The sequence below is a fragment of the Agelaius phoeniceus genome, chromosome 5 (assembly GCF_051311805.1).
Source record: "Agelaius phoeniceus isolate bAgePho1 chromosome 5, bAgePho1.hap1, whole genome shotgun sequence".
NCBI lineage: Eukaryota > Metazoa > Chordata > Aves > Passeriformes > Icteridae > Agelaius > Agelaius phoeniceus.
This window is the reverse complement of record NC_135269.1, coordinates 23,671,583-23,684,902: the sequence shown is the minus strand read 5'-3', so window position 1 is coordinate 23,684,902 and position 13,320 is coordinate 23,671,583. Positions and strand designations below refer to the sequence as shown.

The window sequence follows — 13,320 nt, the reverse complement described above, 5'->3', positions numbered from 1 at the left end:
GGAGACTCACTGACTCTAGGAGGCAGAGACTGCAAGATACACACCTTGCACTCCAGAGGCTGCAGCCTTGACAGTAACTTGGACTTCTCCATTTCTCACATTACCACCGCGGCCACTGGCACAGCCCGAAAGGGATGTGTGGGGAGAAGCCCTCCAGCCTTAGGGGCAATTCCAGCTCCTTGACCTGTGCCTGTTGGGCAGAGTAGCTGCACACCAGTGGTCTGCTGGCTGCTGCAGAGTCCCTAATAATCTGAAATGGAAAGCAAGCCCTTGGGTTTTGACATGGTTCCCTAAGCTCAGCAGTGGAAGCCAAAAATGTCCAAGAGTGAAAGACAAATGTACAAGGGAGATAGAGGAGCATTTATAGCCAAGCCATGGGCTCCCATTGGGAGTTCCAAAGAGTGAGCAGCCATTCCTCACCTTTTGTGGGGCTCCTTTTGAGGGGCGGGTTGGTAGTAGAAGATGGACATTCCTCCATCACATCCAGCTACAGAATTCTAGAATGGTTTGGGCTGGAAGGGGCCTTAAAGGTTATCTGGTCCAAAACTCCCTGCAAGGAGCAGGGACATCTTCAACTAGATCAGTCTGCTCAGAGCTCTGTCCCACCTGAATTTGGATCTTTCCAGAGATGGGCCATCTCTGTTTTAGGAAGATGAGCTGCAGTACCAGCACAGCTGGATCCTTAGCTCTCCAGTTCATTCCGGGTGCAGGAATCTCCCCGCTGTGTTGTGTCAAACACATCCTTATTTGTCAGCCCCAGGAGGTCCTGAGGGTGCCCCATGTGTGGGAGGCTCCAAACCACCCAGCTCTGGCTTCCACTGATACCATTGTCTTGGGTTTGCATCCTCTTCTGTACCACGAGCAATAGTGGATTAAGGCCCGTGTTCATTATAATAACACAGATGAAATTTCACAAAATTAAAATAAATTAAATTTTGAAACTCCATTTCAAGAAAAAAAAAAAGAAATGAAAATTCATGGAATGAAATTTCAAAATTTCATGAAACTGAGTGACATTTTGAAATTTCATGAAATGAAATTAACATTATAAAATAAAATTTAATTAAATGAAATGAAATAGAAAAATGAAATGAAGTTTGATGAAATGAAACGAAACGACACGTCAAGTTTTCATGACATTAAATGAAATGTAGTTGAATGAAATGGGATGAAGTGAAATAAACATTATCTGTTATGACCGAAGTTCCCCACAAGCCCCGCTAGATGGTTTATGCGGTGTTGTTTTTCTGCGCATCGGTGCCTGCGCACCTTTATGGATGCGCTCGCCACCCGTAGCGCCGCGCACCCTCTCGCGAGACCGAGGGCGGTGCGCTTATAAAGGTTGCGCGCGGCGCTAGCGGCCCTTCCGGCCCGGCGCGTGGACAAGATGGTGGGTGCGGAGGCCTCCGGCCTGACCGCGCATCCCGCGGGCATCGCCGCCATCCCGGCCCCGTCTGCCGCGCGGCCCCGCGCCCGCCGCCCCTGGCACCTGCGGGACGCCGTGCGGAGCTCATGTCGGGGCGCGGGCGAGGCCTTGCGCCGGGAGGCCGGGCGGGCCAGTGCGATGCCGGGCGGGGAGCGGGGTGTGGGTGGCGCGGGCAGCTGTGGGGGCATTTGGGGCGCTTTTTTGTAGGAGGGGGGGACGGCTTCTCTCTAAAGAGATCCTGGGGTTATGGCCTTTTTGGGGATTTAAACTTCGCTTAGGGTAACTCTTGTGGAGTATTTTTTTTTCTTTAAATAAATTCATGCTATTTTTAGTTCCGTGCACACCTGCACGGTATTTTTCTTTAATTTGCGTGTGAGATTGGATGGGTAGATCTTTCTTGGGCGTGAGAGTTCTCCGGGTGGAAGCCAGTCTTTAATGGCTCGTAGGCTGCAGGGGTGGTACTCAAGGAGAAAATCTTGGGAAAAAATACTGCTTTTCCACCCAGGGCAACTGGCTCAAAGGCGGGTGTTGAGATGCTGCTTTACTGCAGTTTTTCAAACTGAAATTGTCTCTGTAATGCTTATTTTGGTACCGATTCATTGAAAAATGTGAAGCTGTATTTTTTAGACTCGTGGGGTGGACTGAACTTGTAGTGGCACACTGTGGCCAAATTACAGCTTCTGTAGTTCCCTGGCCAGAGTGGGACTTGGTGGCATCTTAGATAAGAATAAGCTTAGAAGGGGCATTAAAGAAATCTGAGAAGTACATAGTTATTGCGTGGGGATTACAGTCCTGTAACATAATAGAATACAGAAGCCTAGCAGGTGATAGTGAGAATTTCTAGAATGCAAAATGTCTTGGATATGTGTAATACTCCTGTTCTCAGGCAAGGACAGCTGGCCTTGGCCCCGCATGGGTGCAAGCAAGCCTCTGTAGCAAGCACTGAGTGCTGGTTGTCTCTCCGCAGTCTCACCGCAAGTTCTCGGCCCCGAGGCACGGCTCCCTGGGCTTCCTGCCCCGCAAGCGCAGCAGCAGGCACCGGGGCAAGGTCAAGAGCTTTCCCAAAGATGACCCCAGCAAGCCTGTCCATCTCACTGCCTTCCTGGGCTACAAAGCTGGCATGACCCACATTGTCCGCGAGGTGGACAGACCTGGATCCAGTAGGTATTAGTGTTCCTCTTGGAACAGGAGGTGGGGTTGATCAGGAATGGTGACACGTGGCCCCTTCAGCAGCAGCTCTGGGTTCTAGTCCTAGCTTGACTTCACCCTGTTCCACGTCCAAGTAGGAGGTGTATTTCTGCTGTAACCACTGGTTTGGTTTAGCTGCACCTTGGGATGGCTATTCTGGATGTGGGGGGACATCAGTCATCTGCATTCGGTGTTTTTTTGGAGATTGTCCAGTCCTTGCTGCCATCCATTTTGCCTATCCAGCTTGGCTGACCTTTCTCCTTATGAGCCAGCCTCAAAGTTTTGCAAGACATTAAGTAATGACTTCAGAGTTGGTTGCTTTACCCTGCATCATCTCTGTGAAAAGAGTTTGAGTCATTTAATCTTTCACATGGAGGACTTGAGAGTGAGGAAAAACAGGTGGTGTTAAAAGAGTTGCTGCTGGAATTAATTGCGCTGTGTTTCTGTTTCCATGCAGAGGTGAACAAGAAGGAGGTGGTGGAGGCAGTCACTATTATAGAGACCCCTCCCATGGTCATCGTGGGCATCGTGGGGTATGTGCAGACTCCTCGTGGTCTCCGTAGCTTCAAGACCATCTTTGCCGAGCATATCAGCGATGAGTGCAAGCGCCGCTTCTACAAGAACTGGTGAGACTGCAGGGCCTTGCCTGCTCTCAGGCCATGATTTGTGTTTTTACTGTTGGGCTGCAATGATCCTAGCACGGCTTTTTAGTAGTTAGTGTTTAGCTTTGACACTAATAATGGGATAGGCTGTAGGAGTGGCGCTGTGAGGGTGGCACATTACTTTAGGTGGTGCTGGTGTGGGTGTGGTGGCTTTGGCTCTGCCCAGGCGCTCCCTAACAGGCTACACGTGATGATACTTCGACGGGCGGACATAAGGAAATCGCCTCTGGTGCTTGTTGATGAGTGTCGAGTCCTGACTGTAGCCCTGTTCTCTCAGGAAAGGGGAAGACAAGTGTCACTTGTGATTGCCATTCCAGGCGCTGTTGTTGTGATTGAAAGCGTGCATTTGCCCAAGTGTGGCTCCAGCGTGTCTGGAGCTTCCAGCCTGTTTATGAATTGGCAGGCTGAAAAGACGTCAAAGTGGAGCAATAAGGTTCTCAAGGGTGTTTTAGTAACAACCTTGCTGTTGGGCACACAAGGGGGGGGGGGGGGGAATTAGGGTATTTTGAAGCAGATCACAGTCATCTCACAATTGCTTTAAAGATCTGTTATTGTTTTTTTTCTGTTATTGTTTGACATCTCCTTACAGTCTTTTGTTTTCTGTAGCGTGAATGTTAATGTGCTTTGGAATTCATGGCAGCTCCACTCAGCTTTGGCAATTTTGCCACTGTCTGATGAGCTCCAGGCTCCGCTTGCCAGTGGAAAAGAGTCATTAGAAGCTGGCAATGAGCCAAAGCCAACTGAGGTGGCAACTCCTTCCGCTCACCCCACTTCCCTGGGGATTGATGAAGGGCTTAGCCAAACCTTGTCTCTGCTCTGCTCCTGAAGGCACAAATCCAAGAAGAAAGCCTTCACCAAATACTGCAAGAAGTGGCAAGATGAGGAGGGCAAAAAGCAGTTGGAGAAAGATTTCAATAGCATGAAGAAGTACTGCCAGGTTATTAGAGTCATGGCTCACACTCAGGTAAGTGCCTGTGGGCTCAGGTATGCTGGAAACTGCTGAGAGAGCAGGCCGGCTTGAAACTTGATCTGTCTCTGTAGGGAGATTTCTGCCCTCCCCTGCAGCTTGATGCTGTCTATTCAGCACACTCATTCTCTACAGAACTGTGCTCACTGGATGTTTAAGGAGCCTTGGCAACCACTGGCTGGTTTTGAAGGAATGTCCAAAAGACACTGAGCTGTAGTAAGAACTTTTTGCAAAGGAACAGTCCTTTGCTTATACTGTGTAGACCTAGTCTCAATTTCAGATACATATAAAACCAGACTGAACATTAAACTCAGGTTTGTGTGCTTAGCAACATTTCAGGCTGCATTCTGTTGGGATTGCGAGCACTCAGGCTTTCGGCAGCTTCTCTTGCTCAGCTGGAGGAGATCTTCTGCTGAGTGATGTGGTGTCTCCCCAGCTGTCAGTGCTCTGACTTTCTTGGGAGATGGATTGAATCTTTCAAGTTGGCTCTTAGTGCAGTAAGATGGCAAATTTTAATAGAATTAATTTCCTGTAGTAGACAGTAGTGTTGCAACCTCTATTGATTCTCTCACTGGTTCCCTCTCCTAAATACAGCAGAAGTAACTGTAAATGCGATCCAGCCCAAAGTGGCCTTAAGTGTAGCAGGCTTTTATCAAACAATTGGAACAGTTTGAGTTAAAGGGGACCTTAAGAGGATCATCCAGTTCCAACCCCCATGCTATGGGCAGGGGCACCTTTCACTATACCAGGTTGCTCAGGCCCCTGTCAAACCTGACTGAACAGTTGTAGGGGTGTGGGGGCATCCAGAGCTTTTCTGGGCAACCTGTGCCAGTGACTCACACCCTCATCATAAAAGTAATCCTTAGGTCCAGTTTAAATCCACTCTGTTCCTGTTTCAGTTTAAAACTATTGCCCCTTGTTTCTTGTTATTCCTCAGTGGAATTTTGCTGATGGCTGTGGGGTAATGACTTGCAAGCCACTTTACAACTTTCCCCCTTGTTGTAGGGACTTCTTTAAGTTCTGTATTTTGGAAAAAGGATACTAGAGAAATATATTAGGCCAGGGCTAAAAGGATGCTGGGCTTATTAATACAGGGTTCATTTCAGAAGAGCAGGAGCTGAATGTCATGTTTTCTGTGTTCTAGATGCGTTTGCTCCCCCTGAGGCAGAAGAAGTCTCACCTGATGGAGATCCAGGTGAATGGTGGCACTGTTGCTGAGAAGGTGGATTGGGCCCGGGAGAAGCTGGAGCAGCAGGTGCCTGTGTCAACGGTCTTTGGCCAGGATGAGATGATAGATGTCATTGGAGTCACCAAGGGCAAGGGGTATAAAGGTAAACACATGGAAGTCCTTCTCTTTGTGATAGGATACAGTTTTTAATGAAATGCTGGCCTTGTGTTTTCATAAGTGCATGTACCAAGAGCTGGGTAGGTAAATCTGTACTGCTGTCACAGTTCAATGATGAGACCATGGAATGAGCGCTGGGCACAGCGCCTGACATCCGTGAGGAGTCATTCCATGCTGCCTTCCTTCTGAGAACACAGCCCAGGGACAGCCAGGGAGGGACCTTCGCCAGGAAATGGTGATTCCTGGGATGCTGGGTCTGTGCATCCCTTTTGTTGCCTGGGGACTGCAGCTTGAAAAGGTGGCTTAAACTGTGATTGAAGACTGAAGTGACATCTCAGCTTGACAGCAGGCTGCTTTGGTCCCTTGCAGGCGTCACCAGCCGCTGGCACACCAAGAAGCTGCCACGCAAGACTCACCGTGGCCTGCGCAAGGTGGCGTGCATCGGCGCCTGGCACCCCGCCCGCGTGGCCTTCTCCGTGGCCCGGGCGGGCCAGAAGGGCTACCACCACCGCACCGAGATCAACAAGAAGGTTGGTGTCCCTCAGCTGCTAGCCAGGAGTGAGAGCTGCCTGATGTCAGTTGCTCTGTGACAGTGAACAGACAGAGTGGGGAGTTCTGCTTGGGGTGTTTTGCTGTGTTAGAATGTTGTCTTGGGGATAGTGGCCATGGTTAGTTATGTTGGATAACTAAAATTCTTGGATGGCCACATGTTTCCCAAGTGCAGCAGACTGTTTCCTCTGAGGTTTTGGAGAGTTCCTTACATTTTATCTGATGACAGGCTCTTTTTCCTACCTTTTGCTAAGTAGACTTTCTTTATGTTTTTAGATTTACAAGATTGGCCAAGGTTACCAAATCAAGGATGGAAAGCTGATCAAAAACAATGCATCGACTGATTATGACTTGTCTGACAAGAGCATTAACCCTCTGGTGAGTTGCTGCAGCTCTGTGCCAAGAGTCTGCTTGTGAGTTGCAATCCTGAGAGGCAAATGGGCCCTGGTATAAGACACAAAATGGTTAAATGAAGAGCTCTTAGATAAGTCAGCTGCTGTTGAAGGTGGTGGTGTTTAGTCAGCTTCAGTACTGACTTGTATAACATGGAAATTGAATTTGTTATGTGGCAATAAGACAGAGATGTTGCAAACCTTAAGTGGTACTTGTACAAGGAATAACTTAACAGGGAGAGCTTTTGCTGTTTTGTCAGCCTCTTCTGCTGTTCTTAATAAAAGCCCTACAGCAACAAGTAAACGTCTGCGTAAGAAACTTGACCAGTGAAAGGCAATACTGGAAACAGGATTTCAGTGGATGTGGGAATGGTCAAGGCGCAGAAATGGTGCAGATCTGTAGGCAGATGTGATCACTGGTCCTGCTTGGTACAGAGCACTGACTGTTCTCTCCTTGCTCAGGGAGGCTTTGTCCACTATGGTGAGGTGACCAATGACTTCATCATGGTGAAGGGCTGCGTTGTGGGCACCAAGAAGAGGGTCCTGACCCTGCGCAAGGTGAGTGATGGGCTGGAACAGTGAGGGAGCTGTGCTGCCTCTGGTGCAGATGGTGTGTGTGCTGTTCTGGGAATCATGTGGCTTGCTAGAAAGAAAAGCCTTCCACACAACCCACCTCGTAGTAATGGCCTTGGGAGTGGCATGAGGTCATTTCTGCAGGTGTAGTGATGGACATGGTTAAGGCTTGAGAAATCTTGTGAGCAGAAGGACACTGATGGAGTGGGGCTTGTGCTGCAGGGAGCTGGCCAGTCTTCAGCCTGGGAGGCCACGGGTGCAGGGTAGATGGCTCATGGTCAGGTGTTCTTGCACATGGTAGCAGTTGAGGTCAGAGGGACTGAGGAGGCATTAGCCATGGAGGGGACAAGAAGTAGCCAGTGTACTGGAGGCTAAAAGGGCGCTGCTGCTGCTGCATACTCACCTGGCATCTCTCTTTTTAGTCCCTGCTTGTGCAGACCAAGCGCCGGGCCCTGGAGAAGATTGACTTGAAGTTCATTGACACAACCTCCAAATTTGGTCATGGCCGCTTCCAGACAGCTGAGGAGAAGAAGGCTTTCATGGTAAGGGCTCTTCCTGGCACATCTATTGGTGTACCACTGGGTTGTCTTGGAGCTCATGGCAGCTGATAGCTTGGCCTTTGGGCTGTCATGTGGCCAAAGTTCCTGTGAAACAGAAACTTCACTTGAGAGACCTCCTCCTGCCAGCTTGGATATAACTGCAGGGCCTGGGGTCTCTGTTCCCCAGTGACAGCTCTGTGTCTGAGGGGTGATGCCACTTTAGGGTACAAGTTGTTCAGTGTTGAAGCATGGAACAAGCACTACTCCATTTTCTCTAAGAGCAGCTCATGAGGAGGGTGCTCACAGTGGTGGCGTTCCCAGTTTGTCATTGGCTGGAGAAGGCAGCCAGGAGCTCTGAAGGCCCTGGCAGGGTCAGAGCAGTGCCGTGCTCGGGACCCAGCAGGAGCTTCCCCACCAGGTGGCACCAGCGTTGTGCTCAGGAGCACCCGGAGTCACCCGGCCAGCCCGGTTCAGCTTTCCCAAAACTGTGGGATTGGGGCATGGGGTTTCCAATGGGTTGCAGCATGGAGGGCTTTTTTTGCCTTGATTTCTTTACAGCTTTTGTGACTGGGATGTTATGTCTTTTGTGCAGGCTGCTATTCACCTAGCTTGTTTTGTGGGTTTTTTTCAGGGACCACTCAAGAAGGATCGCATTGCAAAAGAGGAGGCAGCCTAATGGGTGGAATGGTCCTATGGCCTGTGTGCTCTCAGACCAAAAAAATAAATATTTTAAAGAAATTAATTTTGCCTTTTATTATATATATCACTATGTCAAGCCTGGTACTCTGACTGCAGGTTCTATGTGTGGATCAAACCAAAGAAGCATGTAAAGGTTTAGCCTATGAGCATCTCCCTTATAGCAGCAGGGTTGCTCTAAAAAAAAATGAAGCTGCTGTTGCTGGTTTTGCAGAGAAAAGATTGTGGGTCAGAGCAGGATGTCTCTGGGTGTGTGAAATAGTGAAGCAGCAGGGGCCCTAAATAGGTTTGCAGTTGCTGAGATACTAGTCCACCTGTCAAGCCCCAGCTGGGTGGACAGAGAGCTTTGAGTCAAATGGGTTTTGCAATAACCCAGACATTCCACTAAATTTTGGGTAGCTGGTGGGTGCTGGTTGTTGCCATGGAAACCTTCCAGTGTCTGTATGGCAGGGGCTGTAGCCTGTGCACACTTTGCAAATACAGTTTGTTGCTGTCTCTCAGAGCAGCAGAAAGCAGCAGATACACTAAAAAATCCCAGCCTCACAGCAGCTGGATTTTTCTGAATTGCATGCAGTTCCCTGATTAAGGGTGACAGGAGGCAGCCCTGCCTGGGCAGGGAGGGGGGTGATTTGCATCCCACCCTCTGAGAGGTGGGAGAGCTGTGAGTGCTGCTGGTGTTGTGTTACTGCCTGGCCTAAAATACCCTGCTGGCTCCCGGGGAGATGGTTTGGTGTGACCATAATTGGAGACGTGGCAGCAATTGAGGCAGTAACTGCAGCCCTTCACACCAAAGTGTAGCACTGCCCTGAAACAGACCTGGGTTGGCCCTATTTGCTCTTATGTAAAGTGGAGAAAAATGGGATGTAGAGATTTTTTCATGTGGTGAACGAGAGCCTTCTAAGAGTTAAAAGGTGGCAAGAAGGAGGAAAAACATTTACCTTGTTTCCCTAGAAACCAGACTGGGTGACTGAATGAGCTGCCTGGCTCACTGTCAGCCTCATTTAACACATGAACCTGCTAGCTGATTTCAGCCAAGTGAAATAAGAGAGAAATAATAAGTAATTCTTTTTCCCTTGTCACAAGTCTCAAGTTGGCAGGTAGGTGGAGAAGATCCTTAAATTAGTATTCCTCTGGTGCAGAAAAGTGGAATTCCCAATCTCTGTCGAGCTTGAGCCTGCAGTTTAATGGCAGCTCTGAGGAGTGAGGTTTTTTCCCCTCCACCTGTTAGCCTTAGGTGGGCTTTTCACTTTTTAAAGCTGGTCTGTACTAGCTGGCTAGGGAGGGCATGGCTCTGAGCCAGCCCTGCCTGCTGCTGTTTCCATCTCACCAGTCAAGATGCATCCAAGGGAATTGGGATTATCAGGATAAATGGGTGTGCTGGGGGTGAGCATCCATGACAAACTGTGGACTACCTTGATGAAAATCTCTAAAAGCACCTAATTGTACCATACCTTGTGGTGGGAGCTCTGGGATGTTGCTGATTTTAAGCGACAATGATAGCAGAGGCAATTTTTAGTTAAATTGGCACCTAAGTAGGTGGAAGCAGTCCTGGAGGAATGTCATTGTTGAAGATCCTCGGCGTGTGTCTGGCAGGAGGAGTTTCTTTGTCTTGGAACCCAGTGCCAGACTTGGATTTGTTTATTTTTGAAGCGATTGTTGCTGACTGATAAAACAGCGGATAGTGGGGGGAAAAAAAATCCCCACAAAAGCAGTTTCCTGGAATCCTAGGGACATCCAGCGTCAGGAGGTGGCGCTCCTTCCTCTGTAGACACTTGTCACCGAGGGCTTGCTGGTGGGACTGGCCTGGGGAAAAGCCCTGCTTAGCCGGAGCACCCGGGCTGTGTGAGTCCCCTCAGCCTCCCTTAGGGCTCTCTGAAACCCCACGATAACTCCTGGCTGCCTTGCTGGGCAGCTCCTGGGAACCTGCTGTGAGAGGTCCCTGCCAAGCTGTGTGCCTGGGGAGTGAAGCCATGGGATGCCAAACTGGCTTTGGCAAAGCCTCCCACTCCTAAAGCCTGGGCCCACCCTGCAACTCTCATCTCCCAGCCTTCCTGCTCCTGCAATGCACACATCCTCTGTTTTGGGGACAATCCCCAGCGCAACAGGCAGCAATTGTTGCACATCACACATTGGTCCAGCAGCTCCTGAGAGCCAACATTTTTAGGGTGACTTATATTTATATTTAATTACTTTGAGTTTTTCATTTTGGCAGTGTCATCTCATATCCCACAGCTCCATGACTGCATCTTCCCTGCTCCAAAATGTCCAACAACATCCCAGTCCAGTCAGAAAAGATCCCACACCCTGGTGATGCTCAGACCAACCCGGGAGCCACAGGAGGACAGGGACAGCCCTGGCCCTGCTGAAATAACACCAAAAGCCGTGGGAACGTGCCCTGTCCCAGCTGGTGGTGGGAGGGCTGTGGCTGGGAAGCGGGGCTGGGTTTCTCCCCCAGCAGCCGGTGCTCCCCAGCCCAGCTGCCGGCGGAGCGGGGCTGGGACCCGGTGCTCCCGGCCGGGGGCTGCTCCTCCAGCGGCATCTGGCCCCAGCCAGCACTGCTGCCTCTCTTCCTCGCCGAAGATGAAACGAGATGCAGCTGTGATGCTGGAGCGGAGACCTTAGAAGTGTGTAAGGATGCCTGGGGGGGAAAAAAAAATTGGGTTCAAGTTGGAGGTCTTGGCTCCCGCAGTGAGCTTCACAAGTGGCCCAGCTGACACCCTGCCTTCCCAGCCCGGCCCCTGCCTTTGATCCCAGTGACAAGCAGGGAGCTTCAAGTATGCTCGCTGGGGGAGCAGGGCTGATGAAGGTGCCCCGGGGGAGCGGCGGCCGGGTTCACGCACTGCACCGCGGCGGCTTTTCTGCCAGAGCAGCTCCTCCGAGGGCGCTGCTCCGAGGGCGGCGTGCTGCGTTTGATTTGCAGCCCCCCCCCCCGCCCCGGCCCGAGGACTCCTGTTGTACCTGACAACTTGCTGGCTTCTCACCAACCCTTAGAAGTTGCCTGTGGGACCTGGGGGCATGGATGTGGTGAGGAGTGGTTCCCCACAGAGGCACTCCCAACGTGGGCCAGGGGGGTGGGAGGCAGCCCTGCTCCAGGACTGCTGCTCCCCTGTGCCAAAGCAAAGCCAAAGCTGAAGTTTCCCCATTCCCATGGCCACCAGGCCTTCTTGCCAGGGAGATGTCAGTAGTCCTGGTACAGTACTGTTCCCTGGCTGGGCACGGGACTTAGGGGAGCTCATGTGAGTTTTGGGAAGTCTTTTCATTCCTTCCCTCAGCACGGTGCTGGGGAAGGAATCGCATGTTTCTGTGGCGACCAATGGGCACATGGGGGAAGGCTAAATTTGTCTTCTACAGCCTCCCAACTTCCCCAAAACTGTGTGGGGCTCTCCTCCCTCCCTGGTAGGGACAGCTCCTGTGCCAGGGTGCCACCCAGCTCCCTACAAGCCCCAAAGCACTCTGATGTCAGGCAGCATTCTTGGTAGCATGCGTGGCGTAAATTCAAACCCAAGGATTGAATCAGGGAAAGACATACACCTAGATCTGGCTTGGAGATCTAAGGGACACCTCCCTGAGACTGTCCACTGGGCCCAGGCATCACTTCACACCCAAATGCCACATCACAGGCCTTTTAAAACATGTATTTTTAAACTTCTTTATTGACACCAGTGGCGGTAGAGACTGAATTAAGCCAACAGCGGCTGTTGCTGCTGGGGACAGCCCTGCAGGCAGTCAGTGAGAGGAGCTACCCCCACATGTATCATTCCATAGGATAATTCCCCCTCACCTTTGTGGCTGGAGCTGTCTGCTGTGTGCTCTGCTCCTCTGTGCCACTGTCTCGAGGGGTAGATGGAAAGCAAAGCTCATTATTCCCCTTGGGAATCAGCCAGCAGCCGGGCTCTGGCAGGCCAGGTCGGCGAGGAGCTGTTGATGGCAGAGGTATTTATAATCTTTGTTTGGTTCCAGCAAGGCTGGACGCCCACTCCCGCTTCCCTTCATACAATGAGATCAAACAGCTCCGGGACATTTCCTTGCTCCTTGCAGATGAAATTCTTGCATCTGCCGACCTGCTCCGCCCTGCCTGGGGCTGCAGCCTCTTCCTTCGCTCCAAGACCTGGTGGGTTGCTGCTGCTGTTTACTCTGCCCCTAAACTAGGGATTTGCTCATTTTTCCCACCCCATTCCCCACCATTTTCAGAGCTTGTGGGCGAGGGGTAGAGGACTAGGATTGTGGCACCTTCCCCACCTCAGCTTCCTTCCCTCTCCCACTTCTGAAGGACCTCAGCTGTGCTTGATGGGTCACATGTGAACTTTGCCCATGGATGTCGCAGCAAATGGAGCAGGAAAGCAGGAGCTGGCACCTTACCCAAGGGCAAGGTGCCTGGCAGGAGTTTGTATCTGTCCCACGCATCCATCCTCCTCTTTGGTGCCTGGCCCTGGTGACAAACAGGGATAAGGAGAGGATGAGGTTCTAGGAAGGCAGTACACCTGTGCTGGGAAGGTTGTCTGCATCACAGATGATGTGGAGACAGCATGTACATCCTTGCTGCTGGAACCTCTTGCTGCTGGCCTCATCCCAGCCCAAGGCCCTCACTATGCAGCCGTTTTAGGGATCTCATCAGACCCTTCCACAAAGGCGATTTTGTTCTAGGGATCCCTCCCAGGTGCTCAGCAAGGGGAGACCCCCCCACCACCACTGCAGCCAGAGATGCAGGAGAGACAGCATGCAGCATCTCCAGAGAGGTGACACTGAGCATTGACAAAAGCTGACTGCTTGAGGCAGAGTGGAACCATCCCCTGGCACTGAGCCACTGGCAAATACCAGCCCAGATTCACCTGCCTCCTCTCCAAGAGGGGTTTTCCTGCCAGCAGGAACAGGCCCCAGGGATTCCAGCCAGCTGATGGAAGCTGTGGCTGACCATACCCCAAGCCATGCCGTGCTGTCCTGTCCATCTCCCAAAGAGGTTTCCATTTCCCTCTCCAAGCAGGA

At 51.1% G+C, this 13,320-nt stretch overlaps 1 protein-coding gene and 1 non-coding gene across 2 annotated transcripts; both read left to right on the top strand.

Moving 5' to 3' along the window:
- The first annotated feature begins 1,305 nt into the window (after positions 1-1,305).
- RPL3 (ribosomal protein L3) lies at positions 1,306-8,383 on the top strand. Its single transcript, XM_054631639.2, has 10 exons — positions 1,306-1,390; positions 2,394-2,586; positions 3,072-3,240; positions 4,105-4,240; positions 5,388-5,574; positions 5,958-6,118; positions 6,414-6,515; positions 6,992-7,087; positions 7,525-7,644; positions 8,273-8,383. Exons 1-10 carry the CDS (start codon positions 1,388-1,390, stop codon positions 8,315-8,317), a joined length of 1,212 nt encoding a protein of 403 aa, XP_054487614.1. The 5' UTR covers positions 1,306-1,387; the 3' UTR covers positions 8,318-8,383.
- On the top strand, positions 5,692-5,784 carry LOC129120129 (small nucleolar RNA U83B). The gene has a single exon (XR_008534190.2). It is a non-coding gene; the product is annotated as a small nucleolar RNA U83B (small nucleolar RNA).
- Positions 8,384-13,320: the final 4,937 nt, after the last annotated feature.

What these genes read in the sequence shown, in the direction of transcription:
- RPL3 (XM_054631639.2), top strand. An exon ending in GAGTCATGGCTCACACTCAG is followed by an intron (nt 4,241 to 5,387) that starts GTAAGTGCCTGT and finishes TCTGTGTTCTAG; the next exon opens with ATGCGTTTGCTCCCCCTGAG. An exon ending in CAAGGGCAAGGGGTATAAAG is followed by an intron (nt 5,575 to 5,957) that starts GTAAACACATGG and finishes GGTCCCTTGCAG; the next exon opens with GCGTCACCAGCCGCTGGCAC.